This window comes from Diadema antillarum, unplaced genomic scaffold (genome assembly GCF_040938485.1).
Source record: "Diadema antillarum isolate AM-2024a unplaced genomic scaffold, OU_Dant_1.0 seq00001105_RagTag, whole genome shotgun sequence".
NCBI lineage: Eukaryota > Metazoa > Echinodermata > Echinoidea > Diadematoida > Diadematidae > Diadema > Diadema antillarum.
This window is the reverse complement of record NW_027271921.1, coordinates 64,973-79,000: the sequence shown is the minus strand read 5'-3', so window position 1 is coordinate 79,000 and position 14,028 is coordinate 64,973. Positions and strand designations below refer to the sequence as shown.

At 40.0% G+C, this 14,028-nt stretch overlaps 1 protein-coding gene across 2 annotated transcripts in view; it reads left to right on the top strand.

Moving 5' to 3' along the window:
- LOC139743773 (constitutive coactivator of PPAR-gamma-like protein 1 homolog) overlaps window positions 1-10,215 on the top strand; it is a 47,745-nt gene extending 37,530 nt beyond the window's left edge. The window contains exons 10-16 of one of the 2 annotated variants that reach the window (XM_071654226.1): window positions 372-627; window positions 1,184-1,295; window positions 2,192-2,398; window positions 2,969-3,161; window positions 3,839-3,932; window positions 4,305-4,452; window positions 4,877-10,215. In XM_071654226.1, coding sequence (XP_071510327.1) covers window positions 372-627; window positions 1,184-1,295; window positions 2,192-2,398; window positions 2,969-3,161; window positions 3,839-3,932; window positions 4,305-4,452; window positions 4,877-5,335 — 1,469 coding nt within the window. In that variant the 3' untranslated portion in view covers window positions 5,336-10,215. Of the gene's footprint in view, window positions 1-371; window positions 628-1,183; window positions 1,296-2,191; window positions 2,399-2,968; window positions 3,162-3,838; window positions 3,933-4,304; window positions 4,453-4,873 lie in introns of both variants that reach the window. The other variant, XM_071654225.1, reaches the window with a different exon arrangement.
- The last annotated feature ends 3,813 nt before the right edge of the window (window positions 10,216-14,028 follow it).

Below are 14,028 nucleotides of genomic sequence, written 5' to 3'. Positions count from 1 at the left end.
GTAAGACAATCATTGGGAGTTAGAAGATAAAGGCGTCGATGATGATGACAGTGGTGATGATTATGATGATGATGGATGATGATGGATGATGATAATGATGATGATGATGATGATGATGATGATGATGATGATGATGATGAGGATGATGATGATGATGATGATGGTGATTATGATGAAAGCTATATAGATTGCAGAGTGACAATGCGGTAGTGCCTAGTGATTGGTTGTGATATGTGTTTCTTCTCTTTTTTCCCCCCAGAGGTTAGGATAGCGATTCATAACTAGGCTACTGCACACAAAATCCAAGAATTTTTGTAGATGCTTTGAAATGATTTGGCCATTAACTCTTTTACCATCCCTCCCCATGACAGACCGATCCTCCCCGCCCATTGTTATCCGGGAGTGGTATTCCCGCCGTGACCTACCCATCCAGAAGGCCGACTTGGTGGAGGCGCTCCCCCTGGACTTGATGGTGCCTCCTCTCACAAAGCTGTGGCTGGGCCGCGAGCCGGAAGACAAGAACTTCCGCCTCCGGGCTTTCCTCTCCTGCCTCAACAGTGATCTGCCCTCCATGCACAAGACGGCCTGTGTGCCGAAGCACGCCCTCATACTTTGCTGTGTGGTCAGGTTAGTGTGACGAGCTACCGTGTCTCGAAAGGCTTGTACGTGGGCTGACTGTGTTTACGTGTGCCTACAGCTTAAGGAGCAGTATGCTGGTGGTGCAGTTTGTTGACTCCAATGAGTTTTAAACAACAGGTGCTGGTGGGGAGTTTGAGCAGAAACAGTCTTTCCTTATTAGCATGCTGCTGTCCTTTAGATTATTCACAGTATTTGTAATATCATGAATAGGACCGATTTATTTGTGAAGAAGAATTCAAAGATGTTTATGATTGGTCAGTAGGCAGAAATTGGCTTCTCTGGTAAAAAACAAACATTGCCTTTAGCTATTTAATATGCAATAATTCACTTCTCGTGCAAAACAGTGTAATGTCACTCTTTTCAAGCCTGACAGATTTTGTATGTCCAAGAGTTGATATTTTCTGTTGTTGTTGCCTTTGCAATATTATCACTCTTGTGATACTGTTCAATTGAAGGATGCCTTTTCCTTATCGTAGAGTATACTTCATGTTGCCTTTCTCTTGAGCTAGAATTATATCATAATCTTCTCTATTTTCATTGGTAGATACCTCCTGCACTCCAGCCCTCCGTTGCTCCGCAAACACGAGCTGGATGCCATTCTTGCCCAGAGTGTGTCACCCATCCTCAACAATCCTACGGCTTTGCAAGAGCTCAAGGTAATTGTGTGTGTGTGTGTGTCACCGACCTCACACCCCTGTGAGACAGGTCGACTTGTGCTGGCTGCAAATCCAGGTCCTGTGTGGCTTGTCTCCTGAGATAGGCCTCAACACTGGTTAGGATCCCAAAAAGCAATTCTGTAGAGGATGAGGAAAATGCTAAAAGTATAATAAAAATGTGCAGTCAAAATGAAGTTCTTGCTTTTTCCGCCCTGTGACAGTGGGCACAGTGTCCAGTAATTCACCATGAACTGTTGTGATTTTGCAGGCTGATTGGATAATCGCATCTTTAAACTGTTATCAGGTTCACAGATGAAACGAGTTGGCAAAGTCATGTCAGTAGAGATTGAACTTCAGTAATCTTTCATACAGAGTTGATAAAAACATAAGTCTGAGAGCTAAGATTTCTGCTGAGATTGACTGTGAAGTGTGAGTGTGTGTGCACATATGTTTGCATGTGAGTGGGGTGTGGGGGAGTGAAATTTCCGTAAATAGGGCTAGTGGTAATGATGTTGATACAGCTTACAGCCAGATGACTTAGTAAGAAAAAGGAATGCATTTCAATTTTTGTTGTTGTTTTAGATAAAAAAAGAGAAGAAAAAAAATTGGACCCTATTCAAAAATAATTTGCCCCAGACAATGCTGACATAGAATCATACCATAATAAATCTTCAATAAATCAAACATTATTATTAGATATACAATAAATAATGTCTTCATGAGGGAGCTCATAATGAATGTCTCCACAAGGGAGCTCATAATAAAAGTCTCCACAAGGGAGCTCATAATAAATGTCTCCACGAGGGAACCCATATTGGATGTCTCCACAAGGGAGTTCATAATAATTTAAATTTTACAACCAGTGGTAAAGCTCTTGTCCGTGTCTGCTCTTGTAGATTCCTAACATCACGGCCAGAGGTGTGCAGCTTTCTGCCCTCTTCATGCGTGGTGTGGAGATGGCCATTTTCGCCAACGATGCGTGCGGCGCCCCCATTCCGTGGGATCTGTGCTGCCCCTGGCTTTACTTCGATGGCAAGCTGTTCCAGTACAAACTGCACAAGGCTATGACATGCAGTAGCCTCAAGGAGCTGTGTGATGGAAAGGTATGGCTTGCTGGCTGGATGTCTGTCTGTCTGTTTCTTTTTTAGTTTTACTTCTGTCTGTCTGTCTATCCAGCTATACATCTACCCGTTCATCTATATCCATATGTCTACTTGTGTATCAATCTAGATATCTACCTACCTATCTAGCTATCCTGTCTACCTCTCAATACATCGATCTCTATCCATCTATGTGTGTATCTGTCTATATACCCATCCATATATCTATTTATCTATTATCTATCTACCTCATTATATCTGTCTCTCTCCATGTATATCTATTTAGCTTTATCTTTGTATCTCACTTACTCTGTTCCTTCATCAGAATGTGTAGATTTATTCTGCAAGAATTGCACGAATTATCCATCAATTGAATATTGCATTCAGATAAAATTTGCAAACAGTATTGGTGTTTGCCAGTTTCATCTGACGTTGAATGAGTATTACCTTCTTATTAGTGTGTTCTTGATGAGGACTTGCTTAAAAAAGTCTGTTATAATGATTTGTCAGTGTCAGAAAGCTGATCAGCTGTTTCCTGTTTGATTCTCATCATCCACTTTGGCCTTGCTTCAGATGGACCAAGTGGGGAAAGTGGAACGCATGAAGCAGTGCATCCTGGAAGGTGTGATGCTCAACTTCCGACATCCAATGATCCCCCAGATGGGGCCCCCAGCCGGGCCCCCATTCCCGGGCCACGAGTACTACTACAACTTCAGGCAAGGAGGGGGCCCTATGCCACCAATGCCCATGGGACCAATGGGAAGAGGTGAGTAGAAGCCACACCGTGAATCCTGCAATGCCACAAGAGCCCAGGGATTGTATTAGCTGTAATGGTATAGAAACTGCACCCTGAATTTTAACCTGTTCCAGAGGGGAGAAAAGTGTTGTTAATACACCGTTACTTACGGTAAATTCTGTAGAGCGGTTAACTTGTCTTTTTGACTCAACTTTGTTTTACTTTTGTCAATTTATAAAAGGAACAGTGTGTGCAAGTTTAAGGCCTTCAAAGTTTTGTAGCCCCTTTTCTAATGTTTTATGATTTTTTTTTTCTTTTGTCTTGAACCTGGTTGTGAAATGTTGTAGGGCAGATTTCTGTACATTTTGTATTGTGCTGTTTTTAAGTTTGCGAATACCCTATGTGCTACAGACTATTAACAAGAATAGGTATATATGAGAGGAGATACTGCCATTTTTGAAACCAAAATGTCCATTGTCAGATTTGTGTGTCACAGTCATCAAGCAATTTCTATTAAAAACCTTGCTCTCGCCTGAGTATGTGATGTCTGTGATATGAGCTGTTAGAAGTAAAATTTTCAGAGATTTTCCATCGATGGTTTCTAAACCACACACTGGCTTTGAAGACATAAGATGACTTGAGTTTGGTTGTCACGTCAACACTGTGATCAAGCTCCACCCCTGTTTTTTTTTTGTGTCCCGATGCAGGTAAGAGGCAGATGAACACACGTGGAGGGCAGCTGGAAGTGGCTGGGATGGTGACTGGCCAGTGGGCGGGTACAGACGGCTCAAGACCCAGGGGGTGAGTACCACAAGGACAAGGTGAAACAGGGCAGGATCGGGAAAGACAACAGAATACCGTTAGCTCTAAGCTTCTCAAGTGATGTATTTTGTTTAAGATCAATGTGCCTCTTCGTCAAAATTCTGAAGGGATGGAAATTTCTGTTGAAGTACAGTGTACCCTACTCCCATGACTCGTGATACATTCACAACTTATATGTTTTTTTATGTTCAATCCACAAAGTGCCATTGGGGGTATTGTAGTGATGGAAGCAGGTGCTCAGAGTTATCAGTGTAGATCTGCTTATGGTGATAATAGAGGGGTGCTTTCAGATGCATCTGAGAAAAGTCCTCCTGCTTACAAGTGGTCTATCTGTCATCCTGTTTATTTCAGGGGACTCTTCATCCCTGGAAACATGCCCCATGCTCGAGGACCAAGACCAAACCAGCGGATGGGCTATGGCAACGGCATGGGACCAGGACCTGGCATGCCCTTTGGTCATTACCAGGGACAGGGCGCACGGATGTGGGGCTACCAGCAGGTAGGTTGCCATGGTTACAAGGGAGGGCCTCTTAGTGTGAGCAGTAGGGAGTAGATATGAGGATGATATGGTGAGACTTTTATTACCTCACTCTGCTATTAAGAGACGGGTCATTCAGACTGTAAGGTGAGAAATTAAGCTATTGGGTTTTTTTTTTTTTCCATAGAGGGAAGGTTTGTCTTTGGATATGTTTTCTCTACACCAAGCTAGGGTGAAAAATAATGGGAGCATTTCAGGTGGACTTCCTTGAAATCATGTTTACATTGTTCATATTTTGCTGTCCTCTCACTTTTAGATCTTATGTCTGTTCTATGTGTTTCCCTCAAACCTTTTAATAACTGGTGTATTGTCATATGTAAGGAATGGCTGAACATCAGCTCAGGTACACATTTATTAAAATCATGGTTGTGACATCTTGCAGCAGGTGGGCATGGAACAAAGACGAAACAAGAAGACCAAGAGGAAAGAGAAGGGAGGCAAGGACCGCTCCGGCCAGTCGGGATCAGGGCGTGGCCGTGGGGTCACTCTGGAGCACGACGAGCCGGCCACCGTAGGGAAGGCAACGGAGGACGAGACGAGCAAGACGGAGGACCCCGTCACAGCCAACTCGGACTCGACATCAACCTCCCCCTCCAGCTCCGACGAGGAGGGTGTGGCCTACCCCGGAGAACAGGACGTCAGCGTGTCCCCCGGCAAGCAGCCGGACTTCGGAACGGAGTTCCACATCGAGGATCCCGACCTTCCAGCCCTGAGCGATCCCGTCTCGAGCTACCATGAGGGTGGCTATGAACTGCCTGGTGTGAAGCAAGGCCCATACAATGGGGACAGTGTGGGGTTTGAAGACCCCTACAGCGATACCAAGGAATCCGGGCAAACTGACTAAATGTCAAACCCAAGTATTAATACCTACCTTTTTTGTAGACATGTGAAACCTGTGGAGACAAAAACAAAAAAAGTTAGAAAAAAAAAGAAGAAAAGTGATGTTGTACTAACCACGTAAAAATAAATTGGGCTCAAAGCCATGTATAGAGGTTTATAATGAAGACAAGTTTTGGACAGTATTGTACAGTATTGTAGAAGGACATTGAATGAGAATCAGACACGAGGCAGCTTGGTCATACTCTGAAGTGGTTCAAACAAAACTGGAAGACTTGCTTTTCCAACTTTGTTCATAATTTGTTCTCTTTGTATTGTTATTGGCTGATGACTTTCTTGTGTTTTTTTTCTTTTTATTTCATTTTTGAAGAGCATGTTTTGCACAAATGACCATGAAAAAAAGAAGTTCTAAAAACATGTAGGAGGATATAAATGCATTGGACAAAATACATTTTTGCAATTAGTAGATTCTATTCTGATCTACTTCTCCAGTCGTAAGAATTCTCCGCATAATGTCTATAAAGTTTCAGAGCTCAAATGTAAGAAGTGGGTTATCTGCCTACTTCAGTGACCGTGCGTCATACTTCTTTGACCGTTAGTTATGTGGTATTAAGCCTGAAGTCAGTTTGTCGTACAGAGCTAGAATCAGATCAGTTTTCCGTCAGTCTGTCTTCACAAATTAGATTCTTGTGTGTTCTTGATTTGCAAACTGTGTAAGATGCATGATTTATCCCAACAATTAAGTACATTACATTTCTTATCACTGTCAGACACATATAAGATATGATTTGATCCTCACATTGAAATTATGAATGTCTAGACTTGTGTGAATGCACAGCTTGTAGTTAACTTGGTAAAGAGCAAATTTAAGGGATTCTTTGTGTTTATCAATGAATAGGATTCAATCTAGGCCAAGGTAAATATGTTATTTGCTGGAAGTTGACCATTTCTCTCTCATGTAGGAACTCTGATTAGAAATAAATTTTGATGTCATAGTGAAACCTGCATGCTAAAGATGAATCCCACTCCTGGCAAGGGAAAAGAATATCTCTTTTTATCCCTGACTATGTTAACAATAGAATTGTATTGAGGTAATTCAACGCAGCTCCTTCTTTTGCCATGTTTCTTGGAACAAAGATAAGAGTTGTTTAATGATTGTAATGTAGCTCATGTCATTTGCATTGTTTATGGTGTCACTTTTTTCTTTCTTTTTATTTTTGTTTTTGCAGCATGTACAAAATGACATTTCAGTAAATTGATACCAGGACATTCTTATGTTGTACAGACTTGAAGTTTCATTGTATATGTGACTGCATATACATATCAGTCCTGCTTTTTCTTTCCATGTATGAATGATAAATATGTGAGTCTTGCAAATAATTTGTAACAGTTGAAATTATGAAACGATTAAACAACATTACTGTGATTATGTTGAGCATCGGTTTGGGAACAATGCACTTGCAAACACTATCTGTGATGTTGTGTCTCCCCTTTTAGCAACAGCATTTAATACCGAGACCCCTTTGTTTCCGGATTGATTTTGAGTGCTCGTAATCTTGAAGCCAAATCTGGTGAGACAATATAGCTGACTCCACACATTGATACGCTGATAGCAACATTATTCACAGTTTGTAATCATACTACAAGGTTAATGCTGCCTTGTTCAGTAGATGTTCACAGGTACGCAGTAGATTAGATGAACAAGTATGATTCATGTTTGAATAGATTTGTATCATAGACCATAGGGGGAAAAATGGAATTAAACAGTGTAAGAGTTGTTGCTAAATAAAGAATATGCATGGTTGTCCTTTCAGTACATTAAAAAAAATAATGGGAGCTTATAATTGCTGTATACTACTCATTGTAAAATCTTTTTTTTTTCTGTATACTGAGTAGTGTTTATGACATTAATACAAATCTTATTTAAAACAGAAAATTGGTAAATGTCAGTCAGTAAAATTTGTGTGGTGGAGTAATGACTCCTTACGCCATTAGTATCTATAATGTGCTGTTTGAATTAACCTGAATGATGGCATTTGATAATTGTTTAATTCTCTTCAGCAAGCAAAATGCAGGAGTATTTTGCTAGTCTCTACTAGCTAGTCATATTTGTAAAAGTTTTGATGTACCTAAAAGTAATGAAGCCACAAACTCTTTGTGTGTTTTTAAAGAAGAGATATCCAGTTTCGAGCCATGGCGCAGATATTCTTGATGCGTCATGTTCGTAACTGTTATGTAATGATGACGATAAACAGACATAAATGAGTGGCTGATGTATGAAGCATTCATGAGCTGTGTAATGTATACAATGTGACACACACATAACCCACGGCTGGAGTTTAGTGCCCCTTGACACCTCGGCCGAAATCACTCTCCCACCCTGCACACAGTGGATACAACAGGGAGGTGTGCAGCCTACTGGGCAAACAGGATAGAAGCAGCATTCTGAGCAATGTTCAAGACATGGATGAAATGCTGCGAACAATTCATTTGACTCTAAAGAGACAGGAGGACATATATGATTCATGCTCTAACAAGCACCAAGCACTTGGAAGTCCTACCAATATATCAACCTTGGTCATCCGATTATCTCCGCTCCATAGACGTAGCAGCCAAAGATTGTCTATCTTTGTGAAATCTGCGTCCAAAAGGATATTATCACAGTCTGATTTTTGTCTTGAAATGTTCATTTGTGTACTTTTTTTTTGTCTATGGGACTCGTGTCGAAAAGTCCCAGCTTTGCGGGAAAATTGACAACATCAATTCAAATATCCGGTTCATCTTCCAATGCCGCTTTTTTTGCGTACACGCGGCCATGAGGCGTATCCGATAGCAACAGCATTACCGGAGACAAGCATAACAATGGGTATTTTGTCCTTGTGAGTGTAATGTGGAACTGTGGGAACCTAGATTACAGCACCTGGCAGTGAAAGCCTCACTACTCGCTAGAGGGATGGAGAAAAGAGTTAAACTGGCTGCCTTTATTTTCATCAGCATGTGCTAGTGACCGACTGCTTGTCCACAAAGGAGAAGTGAGTGACCTCTTTGGACATTGGAACCTGGAGATCCCTGTGTTAGTCATGCAAGGATCAATGCTTGTGTGCTGTTGTCTCTGACATTTTCTGATGATGTGATTGTCCAGTTACACCTCAGCAGGTTCTACGCTCCTATTTACGTTTTTGAGATTTTCAATGACAGTGTGTCACCTTAGAATGCTTACTCGGAGCCTTGGGCGAGACATGCAGGCCTTTAGGTCGTGGCGTTAGGTTAAAAAGGGCTGCCGACAAGTCACTCATAGCATGGACAGTTTATGTGACAGCATCATATTAGTTCTTAAGAGCAAGGACATTGGGACGGATCTATTTCTGGCCTCGCCCTGCACAAGCAGCTGTCCTGGGAACAGCCAGTTGCTAGCTAAGAATTTTGAACACGAGAGGACGCATTGTTCCAGATAGTCTTGGTCAGTAAGACCCAATGGTGTTTGTGTACATGTGAATGTCTGGTTGGGTCATTTTCATCCTCGTTTTAGATTGGGAAAAAATACAGAAGAGTTCTGACACCTGTCAACATCCATTCTAGAGGCAAGATGATTATCATCATCATGTCAATAAATGCAGATGACGGAATGGGGGCATGCTAGATTCATTATTGTTTGGGTGTCTTGACATGCCATTTGTGCACACAGCCATTTGACTTTAGCTCCTATTTGGGGTGTCAGATAGTTCAAAAGTATTATCCTCATCCACCCATCGAAGCCAGTCTAAATGCTCTCTGCCCCGCCCAAAATTGTAAATATATAGTAATGTACATTACAATGTGCAAATATCCAATGTTTTGTGTTGATTCATTTGTATTTTCATGCTATTTGACTAAGGATGCTCATATCATATCTATTTTGCCCTTCCCAAACAATTCCCTTCCCTCATTTGGCATGCTTGCATAAATGGAGAGAAAAAAAAAATAACAATTTGTGTCCAATGCCCTTTTTTGCCCCATGAGAATGGTAGATGTTTTAGAAAACATAGCTGTAAGCTACAATGGCCAAACTTTCTTATATTTTCTCTTTTTGTTAGTAGAAAGTCTTAAAGGGGAACAACACAACATTACCACAAATTGTGTGACATATTCCTTGCAGTAATTAGGATTAGTAATAATCGTTTGATATCTTTCATGAGTTGAGATAATAAGGAAAGCTTGTTTTTGTGTAATAATCTGTCACAGTGATACAACCTAAAGCCTCAGTAGATTTTTAAAGTAGTCTCATTTCAGCCCTTTGGATCCCATTTATATAGCCAAGTAGAAAGAGAGCATTGTGTTACAGTTACTATGGAATAGGACGGTTTTGAAGTCCTTTGCGTAGAATATATATACGAAAGTCCTATTATTTGCATGTGAATGAGTGTAAACAGTTAGGGAAGGAGACTTCCATTGTGCAGTGAACGTTGAAGTCAGGAAAACAAATTCAGGGTGCTCTGTCATCCTTTGATTTCGGCCATTTCTATTCTAATTGTTTACTTTCAAGTTATTTCCCTGCGTGTTGTGTAGGTTAGTCTAACCATTTGTGGCAGTGTGTTCCGTTTCTGTAACTTACTGGTTAGCACGTAGGGGGTCTCTGTTGGGACTAGAGTATATCGTAAGATTGATTGGTAGGTTGTAGCATTTCTCACTTATAACTGGAGACATTTTCGAACAGTTCCTGCTCATTTTGAGAATGGATTGGATTCAGGATGAAAATGGGCATTATATACTGGACTTGTTGACAGGATTGATTTGGTTTTTGTTTCCTGGATATTAAATTTCAGTGATTGATTCTGCAGTCTGGAGGTATTTTATTTTGTGCAAGTGGATAAATGAATGGTGCAGTCCTGTCACAAGAAAGTGTTGATGGCACACCTGCTTAGACAGTCACTGTTCGTACAGCAGGGCAAAGATACACCTTTTTGTGATAATGTTACATGTAGTTCAATCATATACACACATGTTTAATGATGCACCGAGTTATTTTAGTGGGGTTTTTTTTCCGTGAGCGATGTTTGTCAGTGGGGAAGTGTGAAGAGCAGAAACAAAATCCAAGCAAACACATTTCTTGTCTGCATATTTTTGTCTTTTATCCAACAAAGTTTGCATGCTTATACACCAAAGGGAAAAACAGGAAGGAAAATAGGGCATATGTGAAAGGGTTTTAAAACTGAATCTCCAGTTAAAACTATACTGCTACTACTACCAAACGCTGAAGACAGATATTTGTGTGTATGATATAGCCTCACCCGCAAACCCTCGTGACTCGAACAATCACTGCAAAAATTCTTCTTGTTGTACCTTTTAATCAATATTATGTGTGGACTTGTGCTTAGTTTAAATTTACGGTAAGAATTAAGATGTTTTGCTCATAGCTCCATCTGTAAACATAATTTCTTGTGTGATAAGGAAAAAAAAAAAACCATGCTAACCTTGCTTGCTTTGTAGATGTATCGTAGTTGTGGCTCAGTAGCTGACACCCAGCAATTTTTTTCATTTCTTTTGAATTTTTATTGTAATGTACTTCTTGAGGAAAGGACATACAACACTCAGAAGGGACAGAGTGGGTTGGGAATGGTTTCCTGTGGTAACCGGCATCACAACTTTTGCTTCAATGGATAATGAAAGCGTGTCAAAAGTGGAGTAGCACTGATGTATCCCTTGGTCACAGTTCTAGAGAATTTTGATTTGACGTAATTATATAGATGGAGAAAAGCTGGTGGCCTGTTATGCCCCCTACCTTTGTACATGGGCTAAAGGGAGTACTGGCGAGGTATTTTACGCCAACATTGGTGATGGGCCCAGCCTGTCTCCCATTGTGTTCAAGGTGATCGGCTAAGCAGTCCTTGCGATCAGTGCAGCAAACTGCAGCAGGGCCTGTTTACATGCTGTGCTGTTTTCAAGTCCATTCATTCCCCAGTATTTTGTTTGACAGAAAGTGAAAATCGGAATGAACAGTGATCTTCTTGAGAGAGTCGGATCCACGACTAATTAGAGAATTACATGGAAAAAAATATATATAAACAGACACACATATAAGTTTAACTGTATAAAGACCACAACTTTGGAGTGAAATAGGAATAATTGCTTTTTGTGTATCAAGATTCAGGTGGTTTCACATTCGATACTCAAATGTGTCACTAATAATTAAAGGAAAAAAAAACATTGATTATCCTGTGTTTATGCCTCACTTTCATTATCCATTCACAAGCAAATATGTGATTGTGTTAACGGGCCTCCGAATGGGACTCATTGCAGCAAACGAAATGAAGTCAACAGCTGATAGGTTGATTGTTAGTTCGACAGTATTCTATATATAACCGTAGCAATGACAACAAAAATGAATGTGACTGTGTATCTGCAATAGGTGAAAATAATGTGCACATAATGTGTCGCTATTCAGTGTTAGTTGTTTTGCTCAAATCGCTACCAAATTATACATTAGTAAACTGACCGCAAGTTCAATTAATCTTTCTATTGTCTTTAAACAGAACAGACATAATGTACAAGTATGTAATACCAAATTTGAACATCCCAACAAATTTTCATTAGTACGTTTGAGATGGGAGAAGAAAAGACGAAAAAAGAAGAAGCTATTAGCAGCATGGTATGTGATGCTGAAAGGGCTATTCTACGTCCATCGAGAAAGAACTGGTTTTGGTACGATATGTACAGTTTGAACTGGCTTATTAAATTATGAATTTCTTATATTTCTGGTAGAAGATGAAAATCTAGGCTATGTCGAAGGTCTGCTTAAGGGCAATACGAGAGATGCAGCTGGTATTGGTGTCAAATGAAAAGTTCAATTGAATGTGAAAGACGTGGTCATATCAAGTCAGTGCTAGCTCTAGATTTTATATTTGGTGAGTACATTTTTTTGTAGATTGCATTGCCAATTGTCTTTTTTACATGCTTAATTTACTTTCCTTCTCTCTGTGTAAACTATTTCCTACAATCTTGCATTGCAGACCTTTTTTTTTTTGTAAGTAACTGTAGCATGTGAATGTTGCAAAATAAAAGCTTTGTTTAGAACAAGGTGAAAACTTGCGTGAATTGACCATTTGTTGATAGATTAAGGAGATAGTGTGTGTGTGTGTGTGTGTGTGTGTGTGTGTGTGTGTGTGTGTGTGTTCTCATAAATGGCTTCAATCAAGGATATTGGTGAGTGTCGCTCTGGGTAACCAAGGATTTCACACCAATCATATGCCCAATTGTTCAGAGTAGTTAAAACAAATGAAAAAGCACCGTCATAAGGCCATAGGGATACTTTAGGGGTATATACAGTGTAATGCACCTGCCCATTCTGCATATTTAGTGCTTGCATGTGAGGCAAATAATACTACTCACATTATTCAAATAGGGAAATTTTAAAATGTTTACACATATCCTTGGTTGGTGTGTATGCACTCATTCTCTACATGAAACCTAATTTTTGAATGTTTTACAGAAACAAATAATGGAGTGTGCCTGATTACCTTGACCAAACTATCATATCTTTGGCTGAGACCTAGATGGGCTTTATTTCAATTTTTTTTTTTTTTTTTTTTTTTTTTGAGGGGGGGGGGTGGTCGAGTTACTGTAAAAGTGGTTTCTTTCACGTACAGATACTTACGCGGTTTCCATCGGTGCAGACTTTCGCGGTCGGCAAAAACTGTTTTCTTTTGCACATGAAAACCCGAACTATAATCCAATTATTCTTTTATTTATTAAATGGAAATTAGAATTAAATGCAGGCTTACCTGAAATCCCTTCTCACAAGAACTTTATTACATGCTTGTACCTACATTGCACGGAATCTTTGTGTGTGCATGTGCGCAATAGCGTTGTAACAAGCGGCGAGTTCAAAACATTTCCTTGCGTGGTTAATTTCGTGCGACTTTTGAAAACATTTTCGCGTGATGTTAAATTCGCGGTTCAACCTTAAAGCACAAAAATAAAACCACCGAGAAAGAAACCACTTTTACAGTATTGGTACATGTATATTGTAGAGCCCAATCTCCTCTACATTGTGGTGTCGATTTTAAACCGTTTCATTTCAGTAAAATGTTCGACGATTAAAACCACAAGGGTGTTTTTTAAACCTATATTTGGAACAATGCTTATAAATGTACCCACTTTTAATTCAATAAACTTTTCATTTCATGAAAATTGATTTGTTTTTAGTTACGCTCAAATCCTGGAACGCCAAAGCCCCCTTCTGGTTCTCGGCCAACGATATTCCAGTTTCTCCTACAAGAATGTGTGTGTGTTTGTTCTTGTTAGTGGCTTCAATCCGGGATACTGGCCAGTTTCACTCTGGGTAACCGAGGATTTCACACCAATTACATGCCCAATTGTTTAGAATATTTAAAACAAATGACAAAGCACCCTCATAAGGTCATAGCGATACCTTAGAGGTATATAACGCACCTGCCTGTTACGCATATTTGGTGCTTGCATGTAGGCGAATGGGTCTTTATACACATTCAAATCGGGGAATTCTAAAATTTGTGAACGTATCCTTAATTGTTGTGTATGCACCCATACTCAACATGAAGCCTTGAAGGGGCATTCCAGACGATTTTCATAATTTCACATCATGTAGTACATAAATCGACAGCTCATGTATAGATTTGTGGAATTTATTGTGGTCCTTGAGCAGACAAACCAATAATCTGAAAGATCTTTTAAACAAATTACACT